The sequence below is a fragment of the Ahaetulla prasina genome, chromosome 4 (genome assembly GCF_028640845.1).
Source record: "Ahaetulla prasina isolate Xishuangbanna chromosome 4, ASM2864084v1, whole genome shotgun sequence".
In the NCBI taxonomy this organism is placed as follows: domain Eukaryota; kingdom Metazoa; phylum Chordata; class Lepidosauria; order Squamata; family Colubridae; genus Ahaetulla; species Ahaetulla prasina.
In genome coordinates, this window is record NC_080542.1 from 39,048,139 (window position 1) to 39,062,892 (window position 14,754).

Genomic DNA, 14,754 nt, shown 5'->3' on the forward strand with positions numbered 1-14,754 from the left:
AAATTTCCAGAGTGTAATACCGTGTTTCCTTGAAAATACGACCCTGTCTTACATTTTTTAAACCCTGAAATAAGCGCTTAGCCTTATTGCCATGCACTCAAAAGCCCGATTGGGCTTATTATCAGGGGATGTCTTATTTTCGGGGAAACGGTACATATAAAGCATTCAGTGTAACTCCCAATAAAGCCAGTTAAAGCATTTGTATACTACCCATTCATTTGGAATAGAGTTATTCAATTATCAAATCCCCTAATTTTACTCCCTACTTCATTAATCAGTTCCTTAATTCAAAAGGCTATTACAAATACATCTAAATTTCAATCTCCAGAATAAATATTTTGGGGAAAACAGGGTAGACTCTGAGAATAACCTTGGGGAAAAAGGACCATAGCCAGGGAATGAACAGACAAAAGCAGGATTGATATGCTACTGGTTTGGATCGGGAGAACTGGTAGCGGAGATTGGGGCTGGTTCACCGAACCAGTAATAACCGCTGGCTGACCACGCCCCTGAACTCGTCTGCAGCCCACAGTCCTGCCACGCTTCCCTGCCTTCCACACAGCATTCCCAGCATTCCCGTGGCCAGCTTGTGAAGGCAGGCAAGTGGAAGGCCACGTGGAAGGCAGGCAAACATGACAGGGCTGCGGGGAAGGGAGCTAGCAGCCTACTCCAGTCCCATATGCCCGTTTGCCTTTCGAGGTCAGTGTCCAGCTAACCTTAACCCCCATGCCCTTGGGGGAGACGCAGCAGCTGCTACCTTTGCCCGAAATGCCTCTCCTGTCTTTTGGGAGCAAATGGGGGAGCGCCCAGCAAAAGCCAAAAAGACCCAGGCACCTCCTCCCTTCCTCCTCCCCCCTTTCTCCTGGCTGGCTGGTAAGAAACAGGGTGTGGACAGCTGCAACAAAATAGTGTGGTGCGCCTCCTCTGCAAAACTGCTCCACTTGCCTTCAATGCCCCAATGCAATGCCCGCAGCTTGTGCGGAGCACACCACAGCAGCTGCAAGGCCAAGATGCTGCCCATGCAAGTGGGGGGAGGATACAGGCATCACACCAAGCAGCCCTCCTCCGCCGCCGCTGCCAGCTTCGAGGCTGGGCAGGGCTCAGAGCGGCAAAAGGGAAGGGAAGGCGACCGCGGCTTTCTCCTCCTTACGAGGTTCATTCAGTTCATTTTGTAAGCTCGCCCAACTTTGCATGACCTTTGGGGCTTTTGTGCGGAAGCCCACCCCCCTTTCTCCTCCTCCTCTGCAGCTGGGGGGTTTTAATTCATGAGGAAGGAAGAGAAACCCTCCCCATCCCACCTAAGGACCGATTAGTTTTTCTTCTTGTTTGTGGCAGGAATCCAGCTTTTGCGTGAAAGAGAGTTGCTTCCCTCAGTCACGCTGGCCCGCTGGGGCTGAGAGAGGCAGCGGTGCTAGTGCTAAGATGGGCCGCTCGCATTCTTCCTTCTCCAGCCGCTGCCGCCGAGACTGCTGCTCCACTGGGGTATGCATGAGCAGCCCCAGGAAAGCAGGCAGATGTAAGGCCGATGCTGGCAGTGGGGAAGGGAGACCCACTGCGCTTGGCCAAAGAGCTGCCTCGGGGGAACATGGCGAGGTTTGCTCATCTTTTGGGTCTGGCACGCTCGGCTTCTGTGGGGCCTTTGGGTAACTGCCACCCGCTTGCCTTCCCCTCCGCCTTGGGTCTCACTGCCTGCATCCAGCCCATGACGGGAGATGTGGCACTTCCAGCCGATGGATGGAAGGAAGGAAGGAAGGAAGGAAGGAAGGAAGGAAGGAAGGAAGGAAGGAAGGAAGGAAGGAAGGAAGGAAGAAAGGAAGGAAGGAAGGAAGAGGAAGGGAGAGGGAGGGAGTGTGTGTGTGTGTGTGTGTGTGTATGTGTGTGCGTGAGGGAGGGAGGGAGGGAGGGAGGGAGAGAAGAAAGAAAGAGTGACATGAGTGATTTGGGCACTCAGCACGCTCACCTGGTCACATGACTGCCACACCACGGCCACAGAACTGATGGCAAAAAAATTTAGATTTCACCACTGGACAAGAACTGTATCAACCCACAGAAGGGAATAAAGAAAACCTCTTGGAAGACAAGAGAATGAGGAACGGTTTTCAGACTTGCATAATTCTGTTATTGTAACCTTAAAATAAAGGTAGTGTTGGTACCCATGGTTTTGGTTTCCTGACTGGATGTTCTATATCTCTGTCTGTCAAATGTATACGGCCATCCATCTAATGGAAAGGAACTCTGGGAAGCATACAACAATCAAGTAAAAACTGTAAGTAAAACTGCTCAGAGTTATCCTGAATGGTCTTCAGGTCTCTGCTGTGCATGCACAAAGGTGGGGCCTTCCCTGATCTCTGTCGGTTTCCCCCAGCGCATCCTACTTTTCTCCTCCATTTCTGCCACCTGTGTCTTCCTCGATCTCCACAGTTTCCCCCCAGCACGCCCTACCTTTCTACTCAATTTCTGCCACCTGCACCAACCTGGAAGGCAAAACACGGCAAGAGGGGCACATGCGCAGGAGTCATGCACCGTGATGCACGTGCATGTGTGGGAGTGCTTGCATTGCATTTTGGGGGTTAGAGCACGCATGCGTGCATTTATGTGCACATGTGCGCGCTTTGGGCACTTGACACCAAAAGGTTAACCATCACTGCCTTAAACCTGCCCCGCTAGATGAGCTCTACTACCTAGCCAGCATTGTTCCACCTGTTCATAGAGAAGCAGCAGAGTGTGTGTATGTGTGTGTGCATGCATGTGTGTATGTGTGTATACATACATACATACATACATATATATATATATGTAGGTTTTTTATTTGTCGGTAAATTTAACTCTCTCTCTCTCTCTATATATATATATATAGATATACATATATACACACACACACACACATACACATACAATACATACAGAGAGAGACAGAGAGAGAGAGGGAGAGAGTGACTCTCAAATCATCAATATCAAGACAACACTCTCTGTATGGCCTACAAGTAGCCCAGCAGAAAATAAAATACAAGAAATACTTCCTTAGGTTAACAGAAGACTTTGAAAATTTGAAAGTAGAGTGAATCTATGGAAAACCACAAGGAAACAACACTGATGGAACCAACAGAGGAGCTGGCACCAGGGTCTGATGAAAGTTGAAAAGTATGGAAATCATTGAATAGACTGTGCACAGATGCAACAAGAGCCACTCTGAAGAAGTGGGGTTATCTGGTTGCTTCTGCTCTCTGAGTTGTGGTGACATGCAGCAACAACACATATGTATATCTGCCTTTTGTGCCCCGATCAGTGTATACTTGAGGACCTCATGGCAACACAAAACACAATTAATGTTGCTAGCTTCTGGGCAAGTATCTGCTTAATTTGCACGTATTTTAATCTTGTATTTTATATTTTAAATTTTCTGTCATGTAGTATTTCTTATAACGATGCATACATATACTATGTCATATAGTGATGCTTCTGACATTACTGACCTATGGCAATAACAACAACACTTCCAAGTATCTTATCACCAGCATCACCATCTTGCAAGGAACTTTTCTACCCAATAGTACAGGAGTGCTAATTTACACATAAGATATGAACTGACAATAAATTGGATGAAGAAAGAGAAAGGAGGGGAAAAAAGAAATGTGTCTTTTGCAGAATTTTATTTTTAAGCTGCATTTAAAAGCATTACCCTAGAATCTAGTAAATTCATAATTAATAAAACTAGTCTATAATAAATTCTTTCTAGGTTTAAAAGATATTACATTTTTAAATGGACTCCATTTAAGTATTATTGAACATTTCAGCGCTAATTATTAAATCTCAAAAAATGCCTCCCCCAGCTGGAAGAGTAATTTTCTCATTGGCAAAAAAAAGAAGTTACTTCTTATCCAGTGATAACAACATGTCCTACAATATTCGTCCCAGACATCTTCAAGATTTAAGTTGCTGGCATCAAACAATAACAATTTCAGACTGCTTAGTAATAAACTATCATCTCCATCTTCTTATTTCACTTCCTAAACAAGAATTATAGATTATGGAGTAAAAGCATCATTGGTTAGTTAGTAAGCCAGTTAATTCTTGAACGCTATATTTTACAAAAATACAAAAAATATAAAAACCTAGAAATTTTAAAAATATTTGTTAGATATAGATATTTCCTGAAGAAAGAAAGTGCTAATATATGCAGTAGCTCATAAGAACAAAAGTTTTGGAATATGAAATCCCAGTTCCACTTCGTAATGCCTTAAACTTAAAATTTAACTAGATAATAAAGGACCTACAAACTTCAGAAAACCAAATCAATAACAAAGTGATCTCTGTGAAGTATAGTACTCTGTTTCCTCCAAAATAAGACATCCCCTGATAATAAGCCCAATTGGGCTTTTGAGCGCATAGCAATAAGGCCAAGCATTTATTTCAGGGTTCAAAAAAATATAAGACAGGGTCTTATTTTTGGGGAAACACAGTACTTGTTTGTTTAATAAAACTGTATTGCTGTTTAACTAATGCACATTGACTTTGATTAATTTAGTTATCAATTCTTACCCTCATCCTGATTACTGATGACATAAGATCGGTATCAGGCAATGGTAGATCTTATATCAACCATTCTTGGTATAAAATTACAAACTGGATATAGCAAAATTCACATAGGCCTCAACTGGGGCACAGTAAATTTTATTTTAAGCAAGTATTATGTCCAATTTACAAACAATACATTTCAAAAAATATTACTATTACTTATTTTACCATCAGCAATGGTTGAGGGTAAGTACTGCAAATCCCATATGCTGCAAATCCCACATTTTGTCCTTGTAAGAATAGGAGTCCTGCTTTAATGTCATATTTACTGGATTATTCACAATGAGTTACCAATACTAGCCATTTCCAGGTTGGACAAAAGATTATATCTGCAGGGTTTTTTTTAATGAGTAAAGATTGCAAGATTACTTTGTTGTTACAAAGTGTATATTTGTAGCCAGTAGAATTAATATGTTGCTGATAGGAAATAGACAAAGAACTATTACGTACCCTTTTCTTTTTACCATAAATGATACCTTGTTCCTTGTAATATATAACACATTTTCTTTTATGTAATCTGGGTCTATGACTTATAACAGTTTCCCTTTTTGGCTTTGTGGACTGGTGGGGGGGGGGAGAGGGGAGGGTTCCATGCAAGTGGCAGGCAAATGCGCATATGCAGCTCCATTTGCGCAACCAACAGGCTCATGTGCACACTTTTCATGCAAGTGGGGATGCGTGCGTGCAAGCGCTCACCTACCACATCCACGACCTGGTTCTGAATAGCTCAAGGTATAATAAAGCTTGAATGATTGAAGGATTGACAAATTACAGGATAAAAATGGTAAATTCCTTCTTATCCCTTAAAATGGAAGGGATAAAGGATTTTTATTAATAGATTTGTGTCATCAAGTCTCATTACATTATCATATATTTAAAAGGTTTCTATATTCTTATTTTTAATATCTACAATGCATCAAAATGTAGTTGGCATTCAAAATGTAGCTAATAGGTTGTCTAATGTCAAATAAAGCTGAAAATACTTCTACAAATTAGAAGTATTAGAGTAACATTATGTTTGATGATTAAAAATGCACAAACTGCATTTATATCCCATCCTACCTTCATCTCCTTCTGGTGCATATGAAGCTGTAATAATATCAATGTCAGCACAATTCATCACTATCTGATTGGTCGCCTGTTTCACCTACAAGAGAAAATTTTATCTCTATTACTTTTAATGTTAGATATAATGCAAACAAAAGTTCAACAATAACTTGGAAAACAGCTGGACCTTTCTTAGTGCCTTTAATACAAAGGGAAAGCCCAAAATTAATATTACTGTATTTTTTATTTATAATACAATAATAATTAAATATGTCCTATTAGAAGAATAAGACTGAGATTGCAAATGCTGCAATGTCAGAATAAGCAGCTGGCTATGTAACTATCTTCCTTCACATATCTAACACAGCAAACTCACTATCCTGTTATCTTATAGCAGATACAAGTAGGGCAAAATGGCCAACTTTTCAGTCATTTCACTTTTGTTTGACTGGGTCTGCATTCTTTTCTTTTAGCTTACAAGCTGCACCAAGGAAGAAAAAGAAAGAATTATGAGGAATATTCAGTGTAATTTGAATAGTGAACAATAATTGAAGCAAAGCTTCAGTCCTTTCCTTAATTGAATTTCTTGCATATTACTAATATATCAAAGCAAATTAATCAACTCCTTTTCTTGTCCAAGTGTGCCTTTTTCTATCCATGCCAACAGTCCTGCACATTATTTACTAAATTTTATTTAATACAAAATGAAGTACACATACATATAGAGGGAGTATATCTATGAGAGCCAGAAAAACAGAAAGTGTCATCAGCTACCACTAAAATTAGCAGATGAAAATTCATGGAAATGGGCTGAATTTCAAAGGACAAATCAATTCAATATGCACATGATAATCCTGGGGTCACATATGTGAGTATCTGGTTCAACAAATAGAAATAAATAGGAAACTCAGATACGTTAATTGCCCATATTATGCCTGGAAAGCCAACATTCAATAATATCCATTTCATGCTTTCATGCTACTTTGCTTAATTGTGAAATATTTTAAGCAAATGCACAAAAACAGAAAAACACATTTCTAATTGTGATATCTTTCACTGAACTTTTAATATATAATTCTAGATTATTGTAGCCATTTCTGCCTCCCACATTATATTTATTAATTTAAAAAAGAGGCTGCATAAAATAGCTTAATAACCATCTGGACAACTATAGTAGCCAGTACCCTTATTCCAACGAGAGCTGAAAAATTCCAGAATAGTGATAATACAAATATGTAAAAAACTAATTGAAACTAATATTCAGAAATAAACATTCTTAGAACATTTAGGAAATTACTTTTTAACCCAACCCTTAGTTATGTTTCTTTCCCCCAGTACTATTCTTAAAAAACGGATTCTTATCATTGTTCATTGGACCTGGTTGCATCCTGAATCCAACCTGCTAACATTTAGTATTCATGTTCAAAATCTCCTGGTATAATTCTACTGCATTAATTTATCCAATCTCCTTTAAAATCACCCAAGCTCTTGATGAACACCATGACTTAAAACAAGCAAATTATGCACTGTGTGAAAAAGTGCTTATTTTTTCTTCAATGAATCTCTTTTCAATCTGGTTCAGTTATTAGTTTCAAGTATTTTGAGAAAAAAATTATTCCCTGCCACTTCTATCACGCTACGTGCATTGCAATATCCTATATTTATCCTATATCCTATATTTATGTTTATTTTATTTGCCTTTTACACCAAACTAAAGCTTCCAAAATGTTGTAATCTTTTCTCAAAGAGAAAAAAAAACACCCTTATTTCCTTCCATTTCTATGACATCCTGTTTCAAAATAGCATCCAAGACTGGTTATAGCTGTGATGGTGAACCTATGGCACGCATGCCCAAAATGGCACACGAAGCCATGTTGCCTAGCATGCGCGGCATTACTCGTTCCTCTTCGGGGTTTCTGGCGCGCATGTGCATGCAACGATCAGTTGGCCATTTTGCTTGCAGCAGTGCCAGAAACTGGAAAAGCTAGTCTTCCGTTTTCCTGCGTGACCATAAATGCCGGCCAGCTGATAGTCACACATGCATGCACGCCAGAAACCCAGAAGAGTAGCTGGCCTGCGCAAATGTGCACACCGGAAACCAGAAGTTCATTTTCTGGCTTGTGCATGCGCCCTGGGCAGCTACTCTTCTGATTGCGGCTTAGATGAGCATGCACACATACACAAAGCGCACACATGTATGTGATTCCTTTTCAGAACTCGGTGCCGAAAAAGTTTGCTACCACTGATATATAGTATAGTTCCTTGATGGCAAATCTATGGCACACAGAGCCATTTCTACGGGCACATGAGCCGTTGTCCATTGCTCTTCTGGGTTCTGGCGTGCAGGACAGCTGATCTTCCCATGCGTGGGAGCCCCAGAAACCGGAAGAGCAGTCACCAAGTGCACATGTGCACGCTGGGAAGATGATCTTCTGGTTTCTGGTACATGTATGTGCACCGGCCAGTTGGGTGTTTGCGAACATATGCGCACCAGAAACCAGGAGACCAGGTGGCTGGTGTGCATGCACGCACTGGAAACTGGAAGATCATCTTCCCGGTGCGCACATGCGCACCAGGCAGCTGCTCTTCCAGTCTCCAGCACGCATGCGTGCACTCCCGCTTCGGCGCTCGGTGCTGAAAAGGTTCACCAGCACTGGCCTAAGGTTTTAAAAATAAAGATTTTTTCCCCATAGCTGCTAATTCTATTTTGCAAATTACCATAACTAGAACTGTAGCTGAATCTAATGAACCATGCATAATTGGTCCAACCAATGCACCAATTATATTCACAATAAACAGTTGCATTTATTTTCTGAATTAGTTCTAATGCAAAATGGAGAACCAATTTTGAAACTGCAGCGATATTCGAAATTAACTTTTGTTATCCTTCAGAGGCTGAGTTATTCAAAGAAAGAAAGTCAGACTTATATTAGAAACACTGATAATTGAGCAGTTCTGGCTTTTGGAATTTCAGCTGTATCTATTTTGGTTTCAGCTTTTTGGGGCAGGACACCACAGTATTTTAGGTATTAACACACAGCCTGCCTACCTAAGTTATTACAGATTTGCCTCTTAGATATCTGAATTTCAGGTATCAACAATGTTACAATTAGCCAAAATCAATTAAGCAGTTCTTCAAATTTAAAAACAAGTTGCATAGAAGTTGATTCTGACACATTAATTTTTTATACACATGCTTAGTCATATTATTTTCCTGCAAAGAATTAACAGTTAAGTCTTGAGACAGGAAGGGTGTTGCTAAATATTACATTAACAGATTTACTACTTGTCTAGTGTAATCCATACGGATCAGTGAAAAAATGTGGTTGCCTAGATAAGGCCTAAAAATTATTGTGGTGGCTGGCATTGACTCACAGAAGTAATTTGACAAAGCTGTTTTTGCTTTTATGTTCTTGTGTTAGAATCCAAAATATATTTTATCTTTGCTTTGTGTGAATAAATACAATTACATCATAGCAGTTTGTATGTGTTTGACTAGCTTTGACAGTGAAGTTCTGCTGGGCAATGCATGGGATAAAATGCTCATCTAATTGACCTTTTCCTCTTTTTGGGAATTTATCTTTTTCTGCCAGATTTCTGTCCACAAGAACTAGACATCCTTTGAATAATGCTTTACGAATGAAGTTGTATGTGGAAAGAGCTTCAGAAATCATAACCAGTACTCTGAATTGGATATGGAAAAAATGGTTTAGGAAGAAATTTTTCAAATTTGGGTTATCTGGAACTATAGGGTTCCTTGAGGACTTGAATTGAGTTTTGTGGCATAAAGGCAACAAACAAACAAACAAAAAACCCTCAATTCTCTGCAAAGGTCTAGGGGGAAATAAATCTTTCCACAAAGGATTAAAGGAAAAAATAAAACTCTCTTCCACAAAGGATTAAGTCTTAGTCTGTTCCCTTGCTCTCTTCTGAAGAATTTTTTCTTGTTTCCCTTAAATCCTAAATTGGCATTCAGAAGCCCCACCTCTTGATCAGGTATTCCTATTTATTTTTGGAAAAAAACCAGGTTCAATTTTTTTTTTTTAAGAAATAGGTTTGGTGGCCCAAAACATTTGAAAATCTCTGATTTAAGATGTGTACAAAAATCTTCTGTTATATACCTGCTAGAATCATAGTCATTTTGTTGTGGCCTAGCTTATCAATATTTGATCAATATTCGGAAGGCTGTTACATAGCTGGAAAATTTGTTTTCTAGGATGTAGCTTATACAAATAGGAATAATCACAAAAGAATCACAAAAAAGAGAAGGGCTTTAATTGCCACAAAATCAGTAAAGTTTACATAGAAGTTTTTAATTCTTTACTCCTATTTAATAGACTCCTGCAAACATATATTTAATGTTTAGAACATATAAAACATATTTGATTAATCAATACAAGTTTTAATCATTTGGAATGTTATGAGCCTTATGTGCTATTTTTTTAAGATTTTAATTTCAAGGTTTTATGATCATTTTATAGGGTTGAATAATCTGAGCCCACAAGGCACGTGTGACTTTCAGGCCTTTCATTTCCTCTCTGAAACCATTGCTGAAAACTATAATATCCAGTTTACTATACACCAACTCCATATGTAATGACTACTTCAATTTCTTTATTATTAATCATATTTATGTAATCACCTATCTAACCATCGTGACTTTGGGTGATATACAACAAAAAAATAAAATATACAAATAAATATTAACATTAGAAACTTAAAAATTACAAAAAGCATTAAAAAAACAAAAAAAGGTTGGGCAAAGAGGAAGTATTGATTACTCAGAAGCATATCAATATTTTGCGCTCTCTTTCTCTCTCCCTCTCTCTCTTTCTCCCTCCTTCTCTTTCTCTCCCTTCTCCCTCCCTCCCTCCCTCTCTCTCTCTCTCTCACACACACACACACACACAAACACACACACACACACACACATGCTTATTTTGCAGTAATTATGCTTAACAACTTTATTGTTGGAACAGAACTTGTTGCTAAGTGAAGAGTGAATGTAATATAATGGGCTTGTGACTCAATTCGAGGAAGAGGTGGCAGTCGTAGCTAGGAGACCTTTGCACAACTTTATGTTGTGTACCAGTTGTGACCTTTCCTAGATCAGGACTCCCTGTGCTCAATTTGCTCAATCCCTCGTGGCTGGACTATTGTAATATGCTCTACAGGGGGCTACCCTTAAAGAGCAATCAGCAGCTACAGCTGGTACAGAGTGTGGTAAAATGGGCAGTTTTTTTGGGGGGGGGCAAGAGTGGCCCCTGTAACACTACTGCTCCATGAGCTGCACTGCTTACCAATCTGTTTCCGGGTTCAATTCAAGGTGTTGGTGATCACCTTTAAAGTCCTTCATGGAATGGGTCCAGGTTACTTGAGAGACAATCTCTTCCCACTGGGATTGACCCATACTTGTGTCAGCAGAGGAAGTACGCTGCAGGTCCTGTCAGTTTGATTATTCCAGCTGGTGGGATCCAGAAGAGCCTTCTCTGCTTTTGCTTCTGTCGTCTGGAACATTTTGCCCCCTGATGTGAGATTGGCCCCAATCCTCCTGCCTTATTGTAAGGGCCTAAAGGCACTGCCAGTTGGCTTGGAGCCCCAGTGGGCAACATTATAAGATATTATAGGCTTTTATATTTGGCCAATCTAGAAATATACCGTATATGCAGTCAAAAATATTTTTCTTGATGATGTCTTCCAACAAAAAAAATGTGTCCTAATCATTAAAATACATAAGCTGGCAGATATTATACAAGAATGCTATAAAAGCAACGAAGACAGGTTAAACTTAGAATTAAGTATACCAGATATTCTTCACTCAAATAAGCAAATAATAAGATTCTGAAAAATAATTTTTAAAAGAGCCTTCAAGATCTGACCTTTTGGACAAAATACATTTTTCAAAATAGCAATAAGAACAATTTTTTGAACATAATAAATGCAAGAACACATCTTCTGTTGTACAAGTGCATCGCTTTACAATTATGGATTAACTTAGTTGCTTCAAAACAAAAAAACCCTCAATTCTCTGCAAAGGTCTAGGGGGAAATAAATCTTTCCACAAAGGATTAAAGGAAAAAATAAAACTCTCTTCCACAAAGGATTAAGTCTTAGTCTGTTCCCTTGCTCTCTTCTGAAGAATTTTTTCTTGTTTCCCTTAAATCCTAAATTGGCATTCAGAAGCCCCACCTCTTGATCAGGTATTCCTATTTATTTTTGGAAAAAAACCAGGTTCAATTTTTTTTTTTTAAGAAATAGGTTTGGTGGCCCAAAACATTTGAAAATCTCTGATTTAAGATGTGTACAAAAATCTTCTGTTATATACCTGCTAGAATCATAGTCATTTTGTTGTGGCCTAGCTTATCAATATTTGATCAATATTCGGAAGGCTGTTACATAGCTGGAAAATTTGTTTTCTAGGATGTAGCTTATACAAATAGGAATAATCACAAAAGAATCACAAAAAAGAGAAGGGCTTTAATTGCCACAAAATCAGTAAAGTTTACATAGAAGTTTTTAATTCTTTACTCCTATTTAATAGACTCCTGCAAACATATATTTAATGTTTAGAACATATAAAACATATTTGATTAATCAATACAAGTTTTAATCATTTGGAATGTTATGAGCCTTATGTGCTATTTTTTTAAGATTTTAATTTCAAGGTTTTATGATCATTTTATAGGGTTGAATAATCTGAGCCCACAAGGCACGTGTGACTTTCAGGCCTTTCATTTCCTCTCTGAAACCATTGCTGAAAACTATAATATCCAGTTTACTATACACCAACTCCATATGTAATGACTACTTCAATTTCTTTATTATTAATCATATTTATGTAATCACCTATCTAACCATCGTGACTTTGGGTGATATACAACAAAAAAATAAAATATACAAATAAATATTAACATTAGAAACTTAAAAATTACAAAAAGCATTAAAAAAACAAAAAAAGGTTGGGCAAAGAGGAAGTATTGATTACTCAGAAGCATATCAATATTTTGCGCTCTCTTTCTCTCTCCCTCTCTCTCTTTCTCCCTCCTTCTCTTTCTCTCCCTTCTCCCTCCCTCTCTCTCTCTCTCTCTCACACACACACACACACACAAACACACACACACACACACACATGCTTATTTTGCAGTAATTATGCTTAACAACTTTATTGTTGGAACAGAACTTGTTGCTAAGTGAAGAGTGAATGTAATATAATGGGCTTGTGACTCAATTCGAGGAAGAGGTGGCAGTCGTAGCTAGGAGACCTTTGCACAACTTTATGTTGTGTACCAGTTGTGACCTTTCCTAGATCAGGACTCCCTGTGCTCAATTTGCTCAATCCCTCGTGGCTGGACTATTGTAATATGCTCTACAGGGGGCTACCCTTAAAGAGCAATCAGCAGCTACAGCTGGTACAGAGTGTGGTAAAATGGGCAGTTTTTTTGGGGGGGGGGGCAAGAGTGGCCCCTGTAACACTACTGCTCCATGAGCTGCACTGCTTACCAATCTGTTTCCGGGTTCAATTCAAGGTGTTGGTGATCACCTTTAAAGTCCTTCATGGAATGGGTCCAGGTTACTTGAGAGACAATCTCTTCCCACTGGGATTGACCCATACTTGTGTCAGCAGAGGAAGTACGCTGCAGGTCCTGTCAGTTTGATTATTCCAGCTGGTGGGATCCAGAAGAGCCTTCTCTGCTTTTGCTTCTGTCGTCTGGAACATTTTGCCCCCTGATGTGAGATTGGCCCCAATCCTCCTGCCTTATTGTAAGGGCCTAAAGGCACTGCCAGTTGGCTTGGAGCCCCAGTGGGGCAACATTATAAGATATTATAGGCTTTTATATTTGGCCAATCTAGAAATATACCGTATATGCAGTCAAAAATATTTTTCTTGATGATGTCTTCCAACAAAAAAAATGTGTCCTAATCATTAAAATACATAAGCTGGCAGATATTATACAAGAATGCTATAAAAAGCAACGAAGACAGGTTAAACTTAGAATTAAGTATACCAGATATTCTTCACTCAAATAAGCAAATAATAAGATTCTGAAAAATAATTTTTAAAAGAGCCTTCAAGATCTGACCTTTTGGACAAAATACATTTTTCAAAATAGCAATAAGAACAATTTTTTGAACATAATAAATGCAAGAACACATCTTCTGTTGTACAAGTGCATCGCTTTACAATTGCGGATTAACTTAGTTGCTTCAAAAACAAAAAAAGTATATCACTGTTGTGTCTTGTTCCTATACTCTCACTATAGAAAAAATGCAGTCTCTTCTAATTTAAAAAATGATTTTTCTTCTATATTGATATGGAAGAAAAGTTTTCCCATGAAGCTAAAGGCAAATTCTGTAGTATCTCATTCCATTTCCCTCAGAATAATCTTATAAGGCCTTATAAGGCCTTGGTAAGACCACACTTAGAATACCACACCCAATTTTGGTCACCACAATATAAAAAAGATATAGAGACTATGGAAAAAAATGCAGAGAAGAGCAATTAAGAAGATTGGAAGTGGAGGATTAAATGTACAAAGAATGCTTGCAGAAATTGGTTATGTCTAATCTAGTGGAAAGAAGGAGTAGGGGTGACATGACAACAATTTTCCAATGTTTGAGAGGGTCAACCTATTTTCCAAAACACCAGAAAGCAAAACAAGAAGCAATATATGGAAACTAATCAAGGAGAGAAACAACCCAGAACTAAGGACAAATTTCCTGACAGTGAGAACAATCAACTAATCGTAGAACAGCTTGCCTTCAGAAGTTGTGGGTGCTCCATTTCTGGAGGCTTTTAAGAAGAGACTGTACATCCGTTGGCCTGAAATTATATAGGGACTCCTGCTTGAGCAGAGGGTTGCATTAGAATACGGCCAAAGTACCTTCCAACTCTGATGATGATTGCCTTGTAGATTAAATTATGCAAGATACTGTAGAGATATTTTTAGAAATAAAAAATATTTACATGAGACACTTAGCATTCTGGCTTTACACTTAATTTTGTTGTTACTGATGTTTAAAATAGTTTTAAAACTTCCACCTGACATAACTACATTTTCTGCTCCTAAACAGTTTAAAATATTTAAATATAGGGTAGTGGGTAATACGTTACCATGAGTAACAGATTTCTAT

The 14,754-nt window shown here is 38.6% G+C and overlaps 1 protein-coding gene across 4 annotated transcripts in view; it reads right to left on the reverse strand.

The window, feature by feature from the left end:
* Window positions 1–14,754, reverse strand: part of NPEPPS (aminopeptidase puromycin sensitive) — a 121,446-nt gene that overhangs the window by 93,128 nt on the left and 13,564 nt on the right. For all 4 annotated transcript variants that reach the window (XR_009155192.1, XM_058184199.1, XM_058184200.1 and 1 more), the window contains exon 2: window positions 5,638–5,722. Coding sequence is in view for 3 of the 4 variants with exons in the window: in XM_058184199.1 (XP_058040182.1) it covers window positions 5,638–5,722 (85 nt within the window). In the remaining variant the exon portion in view is untranslated. The remainder of the gene's footprint in view (window positions 1–5,637; window positions 5,723–14,754) is intronic.